At 35.7% G+C, this 19,009-nt stretch overlaps 1 protein-coding gene across 3 annotated transcripts in view; it reads left to right on the forward strand.

The window, feature by feature from the left end:
- Positions 1–19,009, forward strand: part of NBEA (neurobeachin) — a 510,084-nt gene that overhangs the window by 218,241 nt on the left and 272,834 nt on the right. For all 3 annotated transcript variants that reach the window (XM_055702674.1, XM_055702673.1, XM_027815633.2), the window contains exons 32-34: positions 3,239–3,393; positions 7,507–7,633; positions 11,224–11,351. In XM_055702674.1, the coding sequence (XP_055558649.1) occupies positions 3,239–3,393; positions 7,507–7,633; positions 11,224–11,351 (410 nt within the window). The remainder of the gene's footprint in view (positions 1–3,238; positions 3,394–7,506; positions 7,634–11,223; positions 11,352–19,009) is intronic.

Consider the following 19,009-nt stretch of genomic DNA (forward strand, 5'->3'; position numbering starts at 1 on the left):
GTCATCCTCTTTCACCTTTCTTGTTCTGCTGTTCCTTTGATTGCCTTGCACATTTTTGACCACTCTGTTGTGGTGTTTGTATAGTTTTTCAATCTCCTTCTTCTGCATGTTATTCTGTATTCTCTCACTGTATTTTGTTCTATCAGCAAGAACGAGACATTTTGACAAGGTCACTATGTGTGACATGTCAGAAAGCCGCATTTTCTTTCAGTCTGGGATGATAACGTCTCACTGATTTTGCCTATTCTTATGGTAGAGAGATTTCTCTTGTTTCTTGATAATTTGTATTTTAATAACACCTGACCTGCTGTAATGTCCTGATTCAGACCTACACAAGAATGTCAACCATATGTAGAGCATTAGTATTTGAGGGGTCTGGGTAGGGTTGTCCTTTCTTACTATGGGAGCTGATTTTCAGTCTTTGACTACACTCCTAAAAAATGAGGTTTTGCCTTTACAGGAAGCCAGTACATTTGGTGGTTGGACTAGATGACCTTTAAAGGTCCCTTCCAACCAAACTATTCCATGATTCTATTATGTCTAAGAAGTAAAGTTGACAGATGTGGTCTTTGCTATGGATAGTTAAGTGATCTTTTGGATACTCTGAAAGACCACTGAGCTGTCTGAAGAAAAGGAGGAAGACTTTGAATTTAGCTACATCTTCTTCAGAAAAGTAGCAGGAAAATAGAAAATACTTCTGCAGCAATTGTGTCAGCAATTTAGCAAATATCAATACCAGACCTTATAGGAGGGAAAAATTATTTTACCCAAAACAAAACAGATCTCACTGACTCGTGGTCTGTCTCATGTTTGCAAACATTATAATGGGTGTGTGTCTAAGGAGGCTGTCCAGCAGACTCCCCCCATCCTTGTGTCCAGATGCTAGGTCCAGGATTTGCTGTAATGACATGGAGAGCATGGGATGCCAGCTGTCAAGTCTTTCTCACATATCCTGGGTTCCTCATAGGTTGGCAACTATTTTCAGGGTTTAGTTATGCCTTTTTTTACCCTTATGGAGCTGTCAATAGTCTGTCCCTACTTCCCCACCTCTCTGAGTCATCACTGTTCATTGGGTTTGCTTCCAAAGTCTGATTATCTTGCAAAGATACACTCATGCCTGTGGTCTTGATGACCTGATAATCTATGTGCCATTAGCTTAGGCAGTTGAAAATGGTTTTTCCTAGTATGTCTTTTCTTCTTGTGCCTCAGCAGCCAAATATTCCCATTCACACCAGTCTTAACCTTTCTATTGCAGTTCTCTACAAAGGTGTTGTAGGTAATGATAGTAGTTTCCTTATGAAATTAAAATATTCAGGAGATGCTCCCACTTAAGATACAAGTCCTAATTTCTCCTTCTGTTTCTTTGGCACTACAGGGCCTCTGCTTTTGAATACGTATTCAGTATTCCTGAAAAACGAGAACTCCAGTATATGAAGTATTAATTGAGACAGAGATCTTTGTGTGTGGATAGGAGCCAATTTTAGGAAATTTCATGGTGTTATGGAGCAGGGTAATCTAACCCGTGTAGACCTGGCTTTAATCACCTGTAGCTGCTGCTATGTAAACACTTCATATTAGAAATTATTATATGGGATTATTAACTACAGACAAAAGCAATTATTTTAGGGTCACTTATCTTAATAGCTATTGCATTGTGCAAACTCATTTTCTCCTAATGTCAATGGAAGGAGACAGAAAATCATCAATATACTTAGAATTACCTTTCTAATAGTATGTGCTTCAGGGTAGTGGTAACATTGTTCAAAACGCAGATACATCAACTGGCACTGTTACCCCTCTAAAAAGGAGTAAGAAAAAATTGTTTACGGATCATTTTGTACACTATCATCATATAAGAGGAGATAAAAAAAAAAACCAAACTTGTCTATAATTCTCACAATAGCATCAACAATACAATTTACATCACCAGTCCTTAAAATCCAGGGGACACTGAAGATTTAGACGTATATGAACAAACTACTTTACTGTAAAAAGTAGTTCTGCACCTTTCAATCTGTATGTATCATCCTGTTTAAACAGAAGGATAACAAAACAATAACCAAAGGAACTTCTAGAGCAAAATGTGGCCTTATTGCCCTAAAAAGTTGCATTTTCTTGGTGTATTATTTGATCAAAATGATTAATTTTAAAGAAAAGCGTATCTGCTTAACTAGCAAACGTGATGATGATGAAAATATCTTTTGTAACGTTTACAAATATAATTTGTTTCAGGTTTGTTTTTCACTCAGGTTTTCTACTGAAATAGACTATTTAGGAGCAGTTTTTGATAGACAAATGGAAATATTAAAAGGAAAAATGTAAATATCGTTGTCTGCACTATGACAGCTGTCCAGTGCTGAAAAAAAAATTAATTAAATGTCTTCTTAAAAGTTTCCTTCTTCTTCTGTTATAACACATAGAGGAAGTCTTTTAGTTTTGAGATTTGGGGGGAAAAGAGAGTGGTTTAAGATTAGGTGAGAATGTGTTTGAATGCAATGTTGTCTATTTATATCTGATATTATGTCAGACTTCTATAAAAGCCCTGTTCTCTTCTTAAAAGCTTCAAATTCTCAAGACTGCTTTTTAAGCTTTATTTTTAAATCAATATTGTATCAATATTGTGAAAGCACATATTTACTGTGTTCCATTTTAGGTGTTCAATTTACATCATGAGCTGTTGGTTGAAATGAGTGTGAAAGTTTTCCAGAAGGCTGAGTGCAAAATTATGTTTGTTAGTGAACTATATTTGCAAGACCAGTATGTGCACGGTGCTGAAGAATCAGCTACTGTACTCAAATGTTCAGATGGCTGGCAAAAAAATTGTCAGCTTAGATAATTTCAGTAAGATCAACAAATTAACATACTCATTAAGACTGCATGCATGTACACTGCTAGGATGCTGGCAATATTTCCAACACTTAACATTTTCTTTGCAAATCTAGAACACAGGTGATAGCAGTGTTCACAGCATATCAATGAAGTGGCCGGGTCTTTTCATTTTGTGCGCACTGACAGACAGATTAAGTTTCTTGGAATCACTTGAAGCTGCAGACAAAGGATAGGACTATGGTGTTAGGGTCCATTAAAGTAGTCTTACCCTATTTCAGAAAGGTTAAGAAAATTGACATTACTATGTATTCTTCAGCACAGCGTATTAACACAGCATAATCCCATCACAAAAAAAACCTTGCTGACTCCATTGTGCAGTTCTAGTAATCTGCGGTTTCTTTTTCCACAGGAGTGTGGTTGTACCAGTAAAGAAACCCCCTCCAGGTAGTTTGGCTGTTACCACAGTGGGAGCTGCTACACCTGGGAGTGGACTGCCACCGGGTAGTACACCTAATATATTTGCTGCAACAGGAGCTACACCAAAAAGTATGATTAATACAACAGGTATTGTCCTTAAATATTTTTGTGACCCTCATTTTTTCTTGTTTGTTTTTTGTTATTTTTAGTGGTGTTTTGTTTTTTAATCATCTTTTTTGTTACTGTTTTTGTGCTTCTGAATTAAAAACCTGGAAATATTAAATTTTGGCCTTTATTAGAGCCAGTGTTTTCTCTTGGCGTATGTTTGTAATCTTTGAGAGTGTTGAGAGTGCACATTGGACTTGCACAGACTTAAAAAAGTAAATAGCCTTAACACTGTTTTATAAGCGTAGTTTAGAACTGAAATGAGCTAAATTCTCCAGTGCTCTGCAGTAGAGGATGTTTATGTGATATATACCAATTAATCCCTCCTTGTGTGTCAAAGGAAGTAAAGACAACTAGCTACTTAATAAATATACTGTAGATTGTGGAGAGTTAATATTTTGGGTAATTACTGTTTGTCAAGGAAAATTATGCTATGATTTTTGGATGGTTTTTCAGTAAGAACCTACCTAATTTAATTGTAGTGATGTCTTAACAGTAGTTGATCATTGTGACCTATAGAAGGAGGACAAGACCTTCTTTTTTTAATTATTTATAATAGTAATAATGGGATTGTCTATCATCAAGGAGCCTGTTGACCATGGAGAGTGTGATCTCTGTTGAGAAATGAATCCTTACTGAGAGCAACTGACGTTTACTTAAATTCCTTTGAAATGTCTGGCTATGGTCTGTTTTCTTTCTAAACTACACAAAAGCACTTGAGAGAAAAGCTCTCTTCAAGGCTATCACGATTTCAGTCAAGGGTTGAGAAAGTGAAAATCTCCCTGGGGTTGCAGAAAATGGAGGGGGAAGCTTTTGGCATCCTTCTGCTTCATGGAATAATATGAAGGCACACTCATTTTTTTTTTCTTTCCTTTTGCAGATTACCTTTAATACCTGGTAATAGAACTTTGATTTTTCTAAGGATAAAAAAAAAATCTTAAAATCTAATTATCCTGAGGCAGATGGGAGGAATGAATGCTCTGAATAATGTTATCACTGCTATGAACAGTTCCATTTGTGTAGCCACTTCTGTTAATCTTGAACGGATTTCCTTTTAGGTACTCTTATGTCATGCAAAAAATATCCTACATTGGAAACCTTGTTTTCCAATTGATACTGAATAATGTAAGCTTTTCAGACTTCTCAGTGATTAAAGATCTGAACTGTTTGGGCTGGAATGTAGTAGCTCTTCTTTGTAAGTAAGTGCATTTAAAAATCAGTCATTTCCCCGATACCTCCCTTAGTAGAGGACAGTATTGCAGATGCCATGGTACATTCACTGTGGATTAAAGGCTGCTTTTTTCTGGTAGATCTTATAGCTGCTTTTTTTTTTTTTTTTTTAATGCAACTGGTTTTGTCTCCTAGTCTATGGATTAGCTTGATTAAAGGAAAAGTATTGATTCAATAGAATTTCAGCAAGTAACAAATTAATTAGTATTATGTGTGTACTCGACTGCTCTAGTAAAGTCTTTTATGCATTAATTCATCTGAATGAGCTTTATTGATGAATTCTCTTAAAAAACAGCTTCAAAAGACCTTCCCCTCCAAACTTTTTTTAAGATTTGAATTTTATATCGACATTCTAAGAATGCTAAACATTATTGACAGTAAAAAAAAAGTAGTCTCACATTGAAAATATATAAATATCTATTATATTAAAATACTCTTTTTGCTGTTTTTAATTAAACTGTGCCTATGGTAGTTAAAACAGTGATTATGCATGTCAGTTTTTGAGATATATACATTGAAGTATCCAGGTACTTTCTGGTTTACATACCTGAAGTCTGTGAAATTATCTATGTTATTAATGATTTTAAAGTAGTGTATAGAATTTCATTGAACAGCACCTGGTTTAGTTTGGGGTTTTTTTGTACTATGGTAAAAAAGAAACAGTATACAATTTTTAGAAACACTAGATGTCCCCCCAAACCTATTTACAGTTGTTTTTACAGTATATCACAGATACTGTAGAAATACAGTTGTGTCTTTGAGGTATATTCTATGCTGGACTTTTGTGAAAGGTGTTTTTTTCAGTTATTCATGGCTTACAGTCAGTGTTTACATTCCATCTGCCATTGCTGTCGTAGTCAATGTCACTGTCACGATGTAATGAGATGTATGTTACTGAAGTCCTTTTAGTGTTTTGAATATATCTTTTAGGAGATAGGTTTTCTTCCTTCATCTCTTTATGTAAGAAACTTGTTTTATAGGGGTTTAGACTGGATTTCCTCAATTTTGATCCTGATTCTCACTTCTATGTTAATCCAGTAGTTCTAGGTCTGCTTGACCTTCTCTTCTGGGAGCCTAGCTGGTTAAACAACTTAGCAACTGCATTTTTAGACAACAACCTTAAATGAAGAAAGTTTGGTTTTGGAAGAAAGAGGGAAGCAACAACAAAAAAATGTGTTACCAGTGCATATATGAATATAAATTTGTAAATAATACATATCTATAAATAATATAAATACACACACACATACACATATGTGTGAGTCCTTAATCTTTTTTAAGCTACCCTATTCTCAGATAAATCGCTGTGATTCCTAGGTTGGGAGAGAGCCTATATTTTTGTGTTTCCTTCTCGGTGTGTTTGGATACATTTACAATTTGCATTTAGTGCAAGTCAGAACCCAGAGTGTCAGCCACCGCCACCTCCCACTGACATTATTAAAACAGACTAAATCAGTTCCTAGTCTAAATCCTGAACCTCACCAGCTACTCTGGTGTCAGCAAGCCCAGCAGATCCTGCTGCATTTTAGAGTTTTGAATGTAAATTTTCTTAAGCGAGCCAGTGAAAGCTCTGATGTTTACCTTAATTCTTTTATCAGTAAAAAATATTTAAAGGCAAATTAAAAAAAAAACCAAAACCACAATAAATCATCCCTGCTGCCAGAGAATTTTTCATGATTACCAACATTTGACCTCTGCTTCACTGTCAGCTGGCTGCTTAAGCAGTTAAGGAACTGTAAATGCTTTGTAGAGCTTTGCAGGAAACTGAAAAATAACATATACCTATGTAATTCCAAGGACAGTGATGTATCAGCTGCTAAAACTGACCAGCAACAGGGAGCAACTAGTTATCATTTTACAAAATTGGCAGGATAATGCCGCTGATCTCTAAACTGGGGTTCTCCACCCCTCGTTGCTAACTTAGATAAATCTTGTTGGCTGTCGCCCTTGTGTCTGGTAGCGTTGCAGTCCCTCAGGCTTTGAGCTCCGACTACAAGACTGTTCGTTGCTACCTCTCTTGCAGTGACGCGTTGCACAAGGACAGCGCAGCAGAACAGGGACAGCATTTATCACAGTGCTCTCACGACTGTTCATGGCCACTCTGAGCCTTTGCTGGTTTGCTTCAGAGAGGCTGAACTCAGAGTCCCATTTCAGCAAGCATGATAGATTGGCATCTAGCGTCTAAGTTTAGCCCTTAGCTCTGACCCCGATCACTTAAAGTATAAATGTATGCTCTGTCTGCATCTTTTTTTCTGGGCAGCTGTTCACAACCCATTGAAATGATACCCCCGCTGCCCTTCCGACTTCTAATACCTTAAGATTCCCCTTGACTCGAGGAAGGAAACAGAAAAACTATAATTAGATACTAGTTTTCCATATTACTTCCTGAAGGAATATGCATTTTCTATTTTCTCTGTAATTCTTAAATTTGTATTTTATTTTCTGCCTGTAGTTGCAACTACAGCAGTCAAGAAGTGTGTGTATATATATATATTATAAAAAAAAGTTAAACTTCTATTCTCCACTCAAGCTCATCATAAATATACCTTTATTTTAGAAAGATCTTGCTTTACAGGATGATGTAAAAATGTTTTCATCTTTGGAATATAATTTGGGAATAATGAAAATGAGGTAAGGATTTATTTTGCCTGATTTTCCAATAGCTTTTTAAGCTTATTATTTTTATAGTAGCAGAATAAGGTATTAATTTATATGATGATCATATCAAATTGTTTGAATTGTTTTAGAATAAACAACATTATTTCCTTACTTAAAAGTAGATGAATAAGACAAGGAATATATTACAAATCTCTAAAAATTATGTTTCTTCAGACTGAATTAAGACCTGTATTTTTTGGGGGACAGGTGCAGTAGACTCAGGATCTTCTTCTTCCTCTTCGTCATCCAGCTTTGTGAATGGTGCTACCAGCAAAAATCTCCCAGCTGTACAAACTGTTGCTCCAATGCCAGAGGATTCAGCTGAAAACATGAGGTACACAAGTTTTATCTTTTAATAACTATAATTTCCTCTCCCACAACTTCAAACATATGAAACTATACAAAGAAAAAATATATAATTTTGCTCATTTAATATGCTTACAAGCTCATGAACAAAAGACTGTCATTCTGTAATGAACTAGAAAAGAAATAAACTTAAATCGAAGGCCCTATGTAACCGGTGAAAAAAAGTATTGGTACTTCAGCGATTTAACACACGATGCAAAAAATGCCTTTTTTTGCTGGTCCTAGCTGAAATGTCAGGTGGTAGTGCAGGTGAAATCATGGCAGGGGGTGTGGGCCCAGGCTGAAAGCAGAAGGGCTGTTGGCTCTGCTCCAAAACGGTGCAAATGGTCGAGACAATGTCCACTTGTGTGGTGTTATTTATTACTTGACAGCATTATGACGCAAGTTAATAAGGTTGTGGTGTAATTAAGCCACTCCTTTTGCTTCTTGTCTTCCTGTGTTGGGACAGTGCTTCACTGGGGCTGACATCTTTTTTAAAATTCAGATACTGAAGTATGTTAAAATTAAACTGGATTTTTAACAATTTTGTTTTTCAGTTATTTTAACCAATGAAATGTTCTTGTTTTTTTCATAAGCATTTTGAAAGTTTTGGTCCTGGACTCAAAGAAAAACTTCAGTTTGCAAAATCTAGAATTCACATTTTGAATGCAGAATCTGAACTCAGAAAATGTTGTGCTCTGAGTAGTAACTGAGATTAGCAACTGAAAAAAATTCTGGGAAGCACAATATCAGAAATGTAGAAAACTTAAAATATAATCAACCCAAGAAATGTGCTTTGGGCTTCAAATAAACAACTAAAAGTTTATTTTGATTACAGATAAATTTTGGTTTCCTTATTATGAATTTGTTGTGCTTCAGCTTTTATGAGGTTAAAAATGAGAGTTGTTTGTGGGGTTAGAGAACATGAAGTGAAAGCTAACTTACCTAAGCTTTCCCTTATAGCTGCTGAATAGGTAAAGAGCTGCTTACAGCTGTAGAATGAGCAGAGGGAAGTGGGCAGGAGAACTACCTTGGACTTTTTGGCATTTAATAGTCTTGATTTGGAGGTAGAGGTCTGGCCTGGAATGGGGTTGGGAAGGTAGCATACATGGGACTGGGACAGTGTGTGCCCCCCACCTCTCTGCACTTTCTTGTGACCAATTCAAGCAGTAGGTAGCAAGAACTATCCACAGAATTATTTGTTCTTTTTGCTCACAGTCTTAAAATTACTTCTTTTAATCTCATATTGCTACTGTGCTCTTTCAACCTTTCCTGTCCAAGTTTATCACATTTATATATGGATAAATTATATATATATATATACACACACACACAGACACACACAATTTTCTGATGTGTGTTGTCTTTAATCTGCAAAATAAATAATCTTGAATTTGGAAGCTGCTAAGAGTTTATTTGCCTTGAATCTCCAGTAATGGAGAGGAAAAACCAAAATACCCATTCTTTACAAAACCCCCTTAAAATCTTAGTTCAGTCATGAAAACTAGTTACATGAATCTCTACGGTTCCTTCATGATTGCAGGATGCATTATAAGGTACAATAATTGTTAGAAACAGCTTTAGAATCAGATCAATTTCTCTCCTTAGTGTGTGTCTACAGGAAAGGCAGTAGATGGGCCACATGCTACCCCGAAACATTTTTGGGGTCTCTACGTATGTTTTTTTCCTTAATTTTACTTGTTCTTTTTGAAACTGAAGGACCAGAACTGCAGTCAGTTTTCAACATGTAAATGCACCAGGGATTTATATGAAGGAAAAAGGATTCGGGTTTTCTTTTTCCTCTATTTAAATATTCATTCCTGTCCTTTGATATGCATTTTTAAACAGTGCTAAACTTTGATCTCACATTTTCACAGAATGCTATTCCCAATTGCCCATTAATAGATCCATAATATACAAGATCCATCGGCTATCCATTTGATAACAAGGTGTTTATTAATAGCTCATCCAAGGTGTAGATTAACAGCACATCCACACCTCCCATATTACTTGATTCTTAAATAAAAATTGATCTTAATTTTAAAACTTTTGACATTGATATTTTTTCAATTGTATGTAAAGTTTTCAGAGCTAAGTGAACTCTAAAATGGGGTCTTTTAAACCAATGTACAGTGAAAGCATATTTTAAAACATGGTTTAGAGAAGACTGGATTAATCTAGTAGGCTTTTTATCTCTACCAGAGAAACTTGGGATAGATTCATGTTGCAAATTACAAAACTCTAAGGTAGTTGCCTGTGTTTCAAATATAGTCAACAGAGACTTTAGCATAGTAAAAGTCAACCAGTCAACTAAAGCAAAGGCTGTTGATATGAATCCATCCTTTGGAATATTAGGAAATCACTATCTGAATTTGAAATGGGAAAGCAGAACATTGAAAGAAAATAAACTATAGGAATTCAGTAAAATAATTTATGCTAATGAAGAAAAACTTCCAATATGTTTATAATATCAGCTTTCTCTTTAAATGCAGGGATCTTTATGTGATCTGAATTTAAAAAAATCCATATTTATTTAATGTTTATAGTTAGTAGATACAGTATAAAATTTAAATGTCAGTGTTCGTTCTCTTAGATCCTGTCAATAAGCATAACTTCTTCCTATAAATGCACTTTTAAATGCCAGTAATATTTTTGTGCCGCAATTAAAGCACAAAGAAAACCCCTTCAGCCACCAGCAATCTGAAAAAGAACAGCAAAAATTATTGGTAGACCAGAATACGTATGTAATTTCATCCCAGTTTTTAAGGAATAGTTCATAACACAGCAGGTTTTTAATCTTGGCATAGGAGTTTCAGAGTGTACAAGTGTTCTGCCCTGTTGAGTTTTAAAGGGGAAGGACTCTTAGGGGTACAGTCCTTAGCACACTGCTGACATTTGCATACTATTGCTAGGTTTGTATCCTCAGACACAGGAATATTTCTGGTATTTAAGAAACAAACTGAAGTCACAACACCTCTTCTCATTGTACAAGTTGAAATTAAGGAACACTCTGAGCTTTGAAGAGTATATATTCTCAGCAGGCAGGGAAGTATAAATGCAATGGCAAAGTTATTTTCCTGGGGTCATGTTCCCTCAAAGCTGAAGAAAAGAATATTGGTTTTCTTGATACCTGTGCTAGAACACTTTCTCATGTACTCCATTGTCTAGCATTGCAATGCCAGATGTTGTGATTTGAAAGCTTGAACGAAAAAGCAAGTTACCTGTGATTGCTTTGGGTGAATAAAATCTCTTTTCAAGCCCTCAACTGTATATAAAATGATGAGATGCATATAAACTGAGATGGGTGAAATACACTTACACTTGACTATCTGACGTTCTTCTTATCATGTTTGAAAATGAGAATAAATTCTGGAGTACTCTGTAAATGGTGTAGAATTTATGAGGCTGACGTAACATTTGCATTTACTTAAAGCCATTTAAACACTGTAAAGCTTCATCAAATTATGATCATCTTTTATAAAGAAGCTTGCAGCAACTTTTAAAAACAGATACGATTTGATATCATTTAACTTCTGTTGTTAAGTGTTCTTCCAATCATGGTGTCTGTTTTTTTCACAGTATCACTGCAAAGCTTGAAAGAGCCTTAGAAAAGGTGGCCCCTCTGCTGCGAGAAATTTTTGTTGATTTTGCCCCTTTCCTATCCCGAACACTGTTGGGCAGTCATGGACAAGAGCTGTTGATTGAAGGTACTGTTTCTGTTATAAGATTATATTATTTTGACAATTAGTCATTTGATATGAACTTTTTTTCATTTTCACTAGACTTCATATAACTATTTTTCATAAATAAATTAATCAGTTGTTAATGTGTTGTGATTTCACTTCCTTGCATTTAATGTCATTTACAGAAATTAAGTGATAGCTCTTGTACCCCTTTTTTTCTCCAAGTGAGATGCTGTGTAAAGATACGTCCTGTCATCTTGGAATGCAAAAACTTCTCTTTAGTTCGCTTTTTCCTCCTCAGAAAAATTATATGTGTTTCAGCCGGACTTTGAGAAACTAGTGAAAAGTACAGTTAAAAAGTGTAATCGATTCCCAAAGAAAGTGAATTGAAGACTGCGCTCCAACATTATTGATATGTGTATCTATATTTGGTAGGGAAGCTATTTGCTTGGGTAGGTCAGTTGGATTCACAAAGATGGATAAAGAGCTGTCCCTATAGGGGAATAAAAAGGGATGACTTTTGAAAAAGAAGTATTCTTGAACACTTCTGAGGAATTTTGTGGGGTTTTATAACTACTTCATAGTTAGAAGATTTGCCTCGTAAGTTGAGGCAGTAAGTAATGCAGAAATTATGAAGAAAGTGCAAAATACAGCAAGCTCATGCAGAAAGTAATGAATCAGTGTGAATGTAGTTAAAATAGTGATAGGGGATTTTGCGTGAGCATGCACTGCTCCCACGTCACATATTCAGAGAATATATTCAGCTAAATAAACTTTTTTCCTTTCAGAATAGTTCTTACACACAATACTGCTGTTTATTGAGAGGAAAAAGTCTCATTAAGGCAGAACTTACAATGTGTGAAGATCTACACAGAAAAAACACATCTTTGTGTTCAAATTCCTAAACTCGTTCTATTATACATGCATTTTATCTAAATATTAGTGTACAGTCTTTCTATGGTCTCAGTTAATACTCCCCACAATGTTGGCCATCTTCTACTCTTAATGCTAAAAATATTTGTACCTTGTAAATGAGATCTTCTAAATAGCCTTTTTTTTTTTTTTTGTCTCGTTATTGTTTAATAAGACCAAGGAATGTTATAGCAGCTTAGTAATACTCGGAGACTTTAGGTATTTTATACTGTTAATTTTATAGCTATGAGTAAGTTGCAGTTCTCACTTAATGACACCTGAAGTTAGTGGTCTGAGATGTTCATCAAGAACACAGATGACTAAGATATTTGATGGGTTCCATTTTCAAGTCTCTTAGTGAAGTTGTTTGCAAAATTTGTAGCAGTGTTATCCTTTCCATTTGACAATTGATTAATTGCACTATAGAATTCATACAATACAACTAAAATTGTCTTGGTTTCACCTGAACTCTTTTATAGATTTTAAAAAATTCTTCACTGATGCTGTTCTGACTTTGTCTTTTGGTCAGATTCATGGCATAAACAAGGCTACAACAGTTCCCAGCATGTGACAAAGACTGAAAAGCTAGAGGCCAGAGGAGCCTCACAGCTATATGGCGGTATGAGTTTATGTCTTTGCCTGTACAGGGAGAGACATGGCTTAGCATTCTTCCGATACCCGCTTGGACTGCCATTCCAAATTTTGTCCCATCTATGACTGAGCCACTCAGTTCAGTCTCAGGAATAGTTTACAAACACTGAGTTCCAAAACAAGTACTGTCCTTCCCATCACTTTTCCTTAATGTTGTGTCTAACCAATCACACTCTTCCTGTTTTCTGAAAAACAGTCCTTTCTTCCCAAGATATTGAAATAGCAATCCGTAAAGAAAAAAATCTGAGTACACCTTGGATTTTTACATTGCAGGACTTGAATTTCTGTTTGCTCCTTCTAACACAGTTGGGCTTTTTTGCTTCTTAACAGAGAACTTAGATGCTTTTATAGTCATTGTGTACTTCTTTTCTTTCTTCACTGCCCGCATGAGACCCTTGTTCTCAACTAAACTGAATTCTTGCCTAGATAATTTGCCTTTAAAAGAGAATTCTAAATTCTCTCATAGTCTGATACCTGATTTGCTTTGAGAAGTTTCCTGTCATTGTTTACTGAAAGCCAGTGTTGGTCCTTGAAGTGCTTGAAAGTGCTCACCATGTAATGGCTCTGCAAAATAGAGGGGTTTAGTGGTGTTATTCAAGATATGTGAGTACACAGAGTTCCTGTGGGGCTTTGATAATTTAAATTTGATTTTATACTGGCAAGCAGTAATTAGCTTGACAGTTTTATATGAAATAGTCTAATTTATTGCTTTATGTCTAAAGGTTTTAGTTATAACAATCAAAAAGGAGTAAATAAACTTTATTTAATCAAGTCTAAGGGTTCTGTCTGTTTTTCAAATTGATCAACATAAAAGTATCTGTTGCATTCCATGAAGCGTGTCCTTTTCTTCTGAGTATTCAAGCTTGAAACACAAAAATACCCTCCCTCCTCTTGCAGTTTTTCAAAACCTCCTTATGGTAAGAAGTCTTTCTCCTATCTGAATACCTCCAGGCATCCTTGATGACATGGCTTTTTTTCTGAAGCTCTCTCTAGTACTCTTGTGCATGCATGTGTATAAGAATTACTAAATCACTTCAGACTTAGTAAGAATATCAAGAGTTTTGTAGCTGAGGTTTTGCATACTGAAGAGAGAGCACAAAAGAAAAGGGAACAGAAAAAAATCATTTTAATAATTCTAAACCAGATTGATTATACAAACTTTCCAGAAAATCTGATGGTTTGAGTTAGGTGTTGTAAATATATATTTGGAAACGTGTATACAACTTAGTTATGATTTCACCTTTTCACAGTAGTTGAGCTGTCTCAAACTTTTTGTGAAAAATCTTGTAGTCATACCATGCCACCTCATTTTCCTTTAGGATGTATCATCATTCTGTCCCATGGAAGACTGGCTGATTAATTTTTTGAGGAAATTATAGTTAATATCTAAGCAGTGAGTTCTTAAGTTTTGAGTGGAGTTGAAATGACTGGGCTGCAATGATCTTGTCCATCTAGACCAAAAACTTGGACCACTCATACTCAAAATTCTTATTTTTTCTTGTTTGTTCATTTAAGTTCCCAAATGTGACTGGTAGCAGAGGAACCCTATCAAGCTGTAATCTGACATTGCAGAACCTATTTATTGGTAAAACATTTCACATATTTACTATACTGAAATAATACTAATTTTTGTTCCTTTTCCCAAAACCATTTCTTTCTTCAAAAGTATCTTACACTCAACTGAATTTCTAATGTTTCATCAACTTCCCAAAATATTTTATAACTGGAAATTGTCCTCAATGATAAGTTAAAAAGGATTGCTTTGCAATTGGATATGAATAGCTTCAGAGTGTACCAAAACCAGCCCAACATTACTGTGGTTCATCAACCGAGGTTCTCCCAGTGCCTCAGAGAATAGAAGTTGCAAAGGTTAAAATTGTCCGTATAAAATCTAATTGGAAACAAACATGCAATATGTGTAGGTCACATATTTGAGCTTAGCAGTGCTCGTTGTGGAGTTCCATTTAACACTTGCACAGATATGTTTTTACTAACTCTCATTTCCATATGGTCTGCAAATTCCCTCCATGTACAGTACATTACGATATTCTAGCTTTTAGGTGAAAATGTTACAGGCAAGTGTAATCTGATCTCTATCCAAAAGAAAAGTTATATCCTTTTTTTGTCAAGCACAGATGGATAAAAGTATTTTCACTACAGCTATTCTTGGAGTGTCCTGAACTCTAATAGGTCCAAGATTGAAACATAGTCACATACAATGCTTTCCCTTCTCCTTAGTGAGATACCAAACAAACATTACCAGTGCTTTTCATTTTCCTATATCACTAGCTGGGTAGAAGCTCAGCCAGGTAGTCCTTCTCCAAAAGAGCTCATACAGATTCTTTGGCATGCATTTGATATGTTTCTGGTACATGCACAATTCAAATCAGATGAAAAAGAAAATGTTTTTGTGCTGATAGGAGCAGAATTCATTTCTCTTCATTAACTCACCACATGGCCCTATGAAAATATTCAGTAGAAGTGGTGAAGGACTAGCTTTGTATGCTATTTGACAGGAGGCTTCTTGAAACAATTGAAAAATTGCCCAAAACATTCCTCTGGAAACCACAGATAGAACTTGGATGCTAAATGACATTGCATTAAAAGCTCCCAAAGACCACAAGTGTGGCATCACTGTAGCATCCACCAGTACTGGCACAATTAGTTTCTGATTTGCTTAAACAATACTCTTTTGTATTAGATAAAACAGGACAACCATTTTCCTAAGACACCGTAGTAATCTGGAAATCCTTTATACTTTCTGGGGAAAAAAAGTAATTTTTGGTGCTTAACATGACCCTTGGTTTTCTCTTAGAAACTTCTCAGAACCTTTGTATTATTGTTGTGCTCAGGAGCACAGATGCTGTAAAGCAGAGCTTGCATGCTCTTGCAGAACTTTTATTTTCCTGTTCATACTATCTTTTATCTCACTCTGCCACATGCTAAATGTTTTTGTTTGTGTGTCCAGGCATGCTTTCTTTCAACTAATCAGACTTTTTGGTAATTGCCTACTAGTGTGTAGCACAGCATGTAGCCAACATTCTGAACTAAATAAATGAATAAATATTACAAGTAAGAGAGAAAAGGAATTAAAAAATTAGTGTTATGATTTTCAAATTTCCATTAACTGGAACTAACAGCACATAAGTAAAACCTGAAGCTATTCATAGAAATTTTATATAAGCCACTTTTTGATCCTACTTTGATATTTTTATTAACAGTCTTTATTATGGTACAGAATTGTTCCTGGCAAAGCTAACTGCTTAGACAGAGATACAGAAAATGAGAAGCAAGGGCATTCCACTGGAGAGAGGTGTTGAATCATTTTGTGGAATAACCGAAACTCAAGAAAAAGCCAGATTTCAGCACAGCCAAATGCTGAGTCTAATCTCTAGGAACAAAGAATATAAACTATACATAGAGGGTAGGAGATATTGGATGAAGCCACACAAAGAATTTAGGGATTTTTATAATAATTAGTATACTCTGGGCTTTCAGCTCAGTGCTGAGGGAACAAAGGCTTGTCCAATATTGGATGCCTAGGAAGAATAAATGAGGAGGTGATTTCATTTCTGTGCACAACTTCAGTGAAACTCCTACCATCTGGTTCTATAGTCAGCACTTCAAGAATGATACGCACACGCTGCAGAGGGAACAAAAGAGCAGGACACAAGAGCGATTGATGGATGGGAGATAAATGCCATGAAGTACAATGTAAGGAGCTTGAACTGCTCCATGTACCAAAGAGAAGAGATAAAAAGAAGTTAGATACTACAGGATGTCTTAGCCTTTCTACCAGCAGAATGCCTAATGAGAGTAAATAACATTGGGAAACTTTACTAGGGCTTACCATCAAGTACTGTGATCGATGCTACTTGTAGTCTTTATGACTGTTTTACACATTCTTTCTAAATATAGTCTTAAATCCAGCTTCTCAGGAGGAAAAATGTCATGTATTTGCTGAATAGGTTTGAAGCTTCTTTGTGGCTTTGGAGCCTGTGAATACTCACTTCCTCTGTGCCATACCCTGCAAGGTGTGATAGTCTGCGTTAACCTTAATTTGCTCTAACGTTGCCATTGCTGCATTTGTTCACATGGCCATAGACAGATGTACTTTAGCATCAACTAGCCACCTGCAGGGATCAGTAAAAAAAGCATGTTTTCCCTTGTTCTGCAGTTGACAATATATCATCTTCCCTTAAGGCATCAAAGATGGTCAGTGTTCAAAGTCACCGAAGCCTAAGTCAAATAAGCCTTTCTTCTGATTTTTTATGTGTGTTTGTGTGTATATGTTTATATATATAAACTGCGTTTCGTTTTTTATTTAAGAAGTTCTTTAATCATTACCTTGAAGCTCATTTCAGTGTGAGACATTTTCTCCTTTCTCTGCATAATGAAGTTTGTCTATTCAGGCAAGCCTCGTGCCAGCTATAATTTGGTCCCACATTTCAGAGAGTCCTTGCAAGTGTATGAGTGCATAGCCATACATATACTTTAATGTGATTTCTTGAGGATGTGAGACTTATGTAATCAGACTGGCTGAGAAGGATCAGCCTTTTACTCCCTTCATAACTTTTCAACATGTTGGCCAGTTTCAACCAATTCAACAGAGGATGCTTAAATGATGCTATTTTTACACAATATTCATGAATATAGGTATCTGTTTCAAGAAAAGATACCCTATAATTTCTTGGCTGAGGCAGTAGTTATATGTGTATCTCTTAATCAGCTTCAATATTTGCTCTGCACTATCATTTGTGGTATGTCATCATTGTGCAGTGAATAAATGGAAGACTGAAAAGTAACTAAAAAAATCTCTTCTGGTTCATTTGCAGCTGTGTAACATACTGTGTTGGTACAATACTATGGATATTGCAGCATGAGGAACAGGAAAGCAATTGATAAAGCAGGACTGAGAGAGAGAGAATGAATTTAACTCTATTAGACATCAGAGAATCCCTGTTAGAAATCAAGTTGAATGTTAAAAATGTTTCTGCGGGGAGGTCAGGCTAGTGTCATTTGCAGCATATGTCTCACAGGGTGTGATCACACTGGTCAGTCAGAATCAGGATTCTTATGGATTGTTTGGTTTGTACTGGGGCAGGAGCTCTGTATTGGTTTTCAAGGCTAAGGAGTGCATAATGTATTTCTTCTCTGCCATGCCACCTCTCACTCCTTTCTTTCCATGTGCCCTAGGTGTCTCGGTGTACTTCTATGTTTAGTAAGATGTGATGCTGCAGGCTCAGCACAGTGCAGTTAAAGCCAGTGAATTGCCTGACCCTATCCTCTGGAAGACAGACTTCCTTAATTTGTAGCAGTAGGATTCCTGTTCATAGATTTCTTTTTATCTCTTGCTGTAAACACTTGCAAAAAGATCCCAATGAAATTGCATTACTGTCCAAACACAAGCCCCGTTTAGATAGTGAAGTTGAAACAATGAGTTACAGATAATGCTTTACTTCAGTTAGTTTAAAAACATTCATCATCACTAACAATACATTGAATAACTTTATATTGTTACAAGATTTGAGCATTGATTTGCATTGTGAGGATGTTTCTTATATATTTTCCTTTATTACTTTAGAATTTCTGCAAGTAATTTGCAAGGTTTGGGTTTTACCATGAAGAAAACAATAGGTAATTTTGAATGAGGGCACAAAACCCTTTGAAATCCTCCAGTGGATAGAATTTAAAATGCTGGTAGTGATTGAAATCCTGACTGCACATGTAATCCCTTCATCTACAGGGGAGGGGAAAAAAATCACGAATTTCAAACTGCTATTTATAGGCTTGTAAGAAATCTGTTGTAAGACATTCTCTATGATTAGCTCTTAGTGTCTTACTGAAAGGCTCCACAGTATGGTCATGTTTCTGCAAACACTTTGTGACTGAAAGTGTTTCTTACTAGAACACATCGATGAGTCAAATACACATGGAGACAGAAAACACCACCCTTTTTCCAGAAATGTATATGGTAGGAACAAATAAATGATGAAAGGTGAAATGGATATTCAAATCTGCCTCTATTTATACATCCTCCAGCGGAATCGAGGTTCAAAGCTTTGCAACTTCCACATTGTTTTTCTGAATATGCTACTAGTGACAAGACAGATCCCAAT

The sequence above is a fragment of the Falco cherrug genome, chromosome 2, assembly GCF_023634085.1.
Source record: "Falco cherrug isolate bFalChe1 chromosome 2, bFalChe1.pri, whole genome shotgun sequence".
Lineage (NCBI taxonomy): Eukaryota > Metazoa > Chordata > Aves > Falconiformes > Falconidae > Falco > Falco cherrug.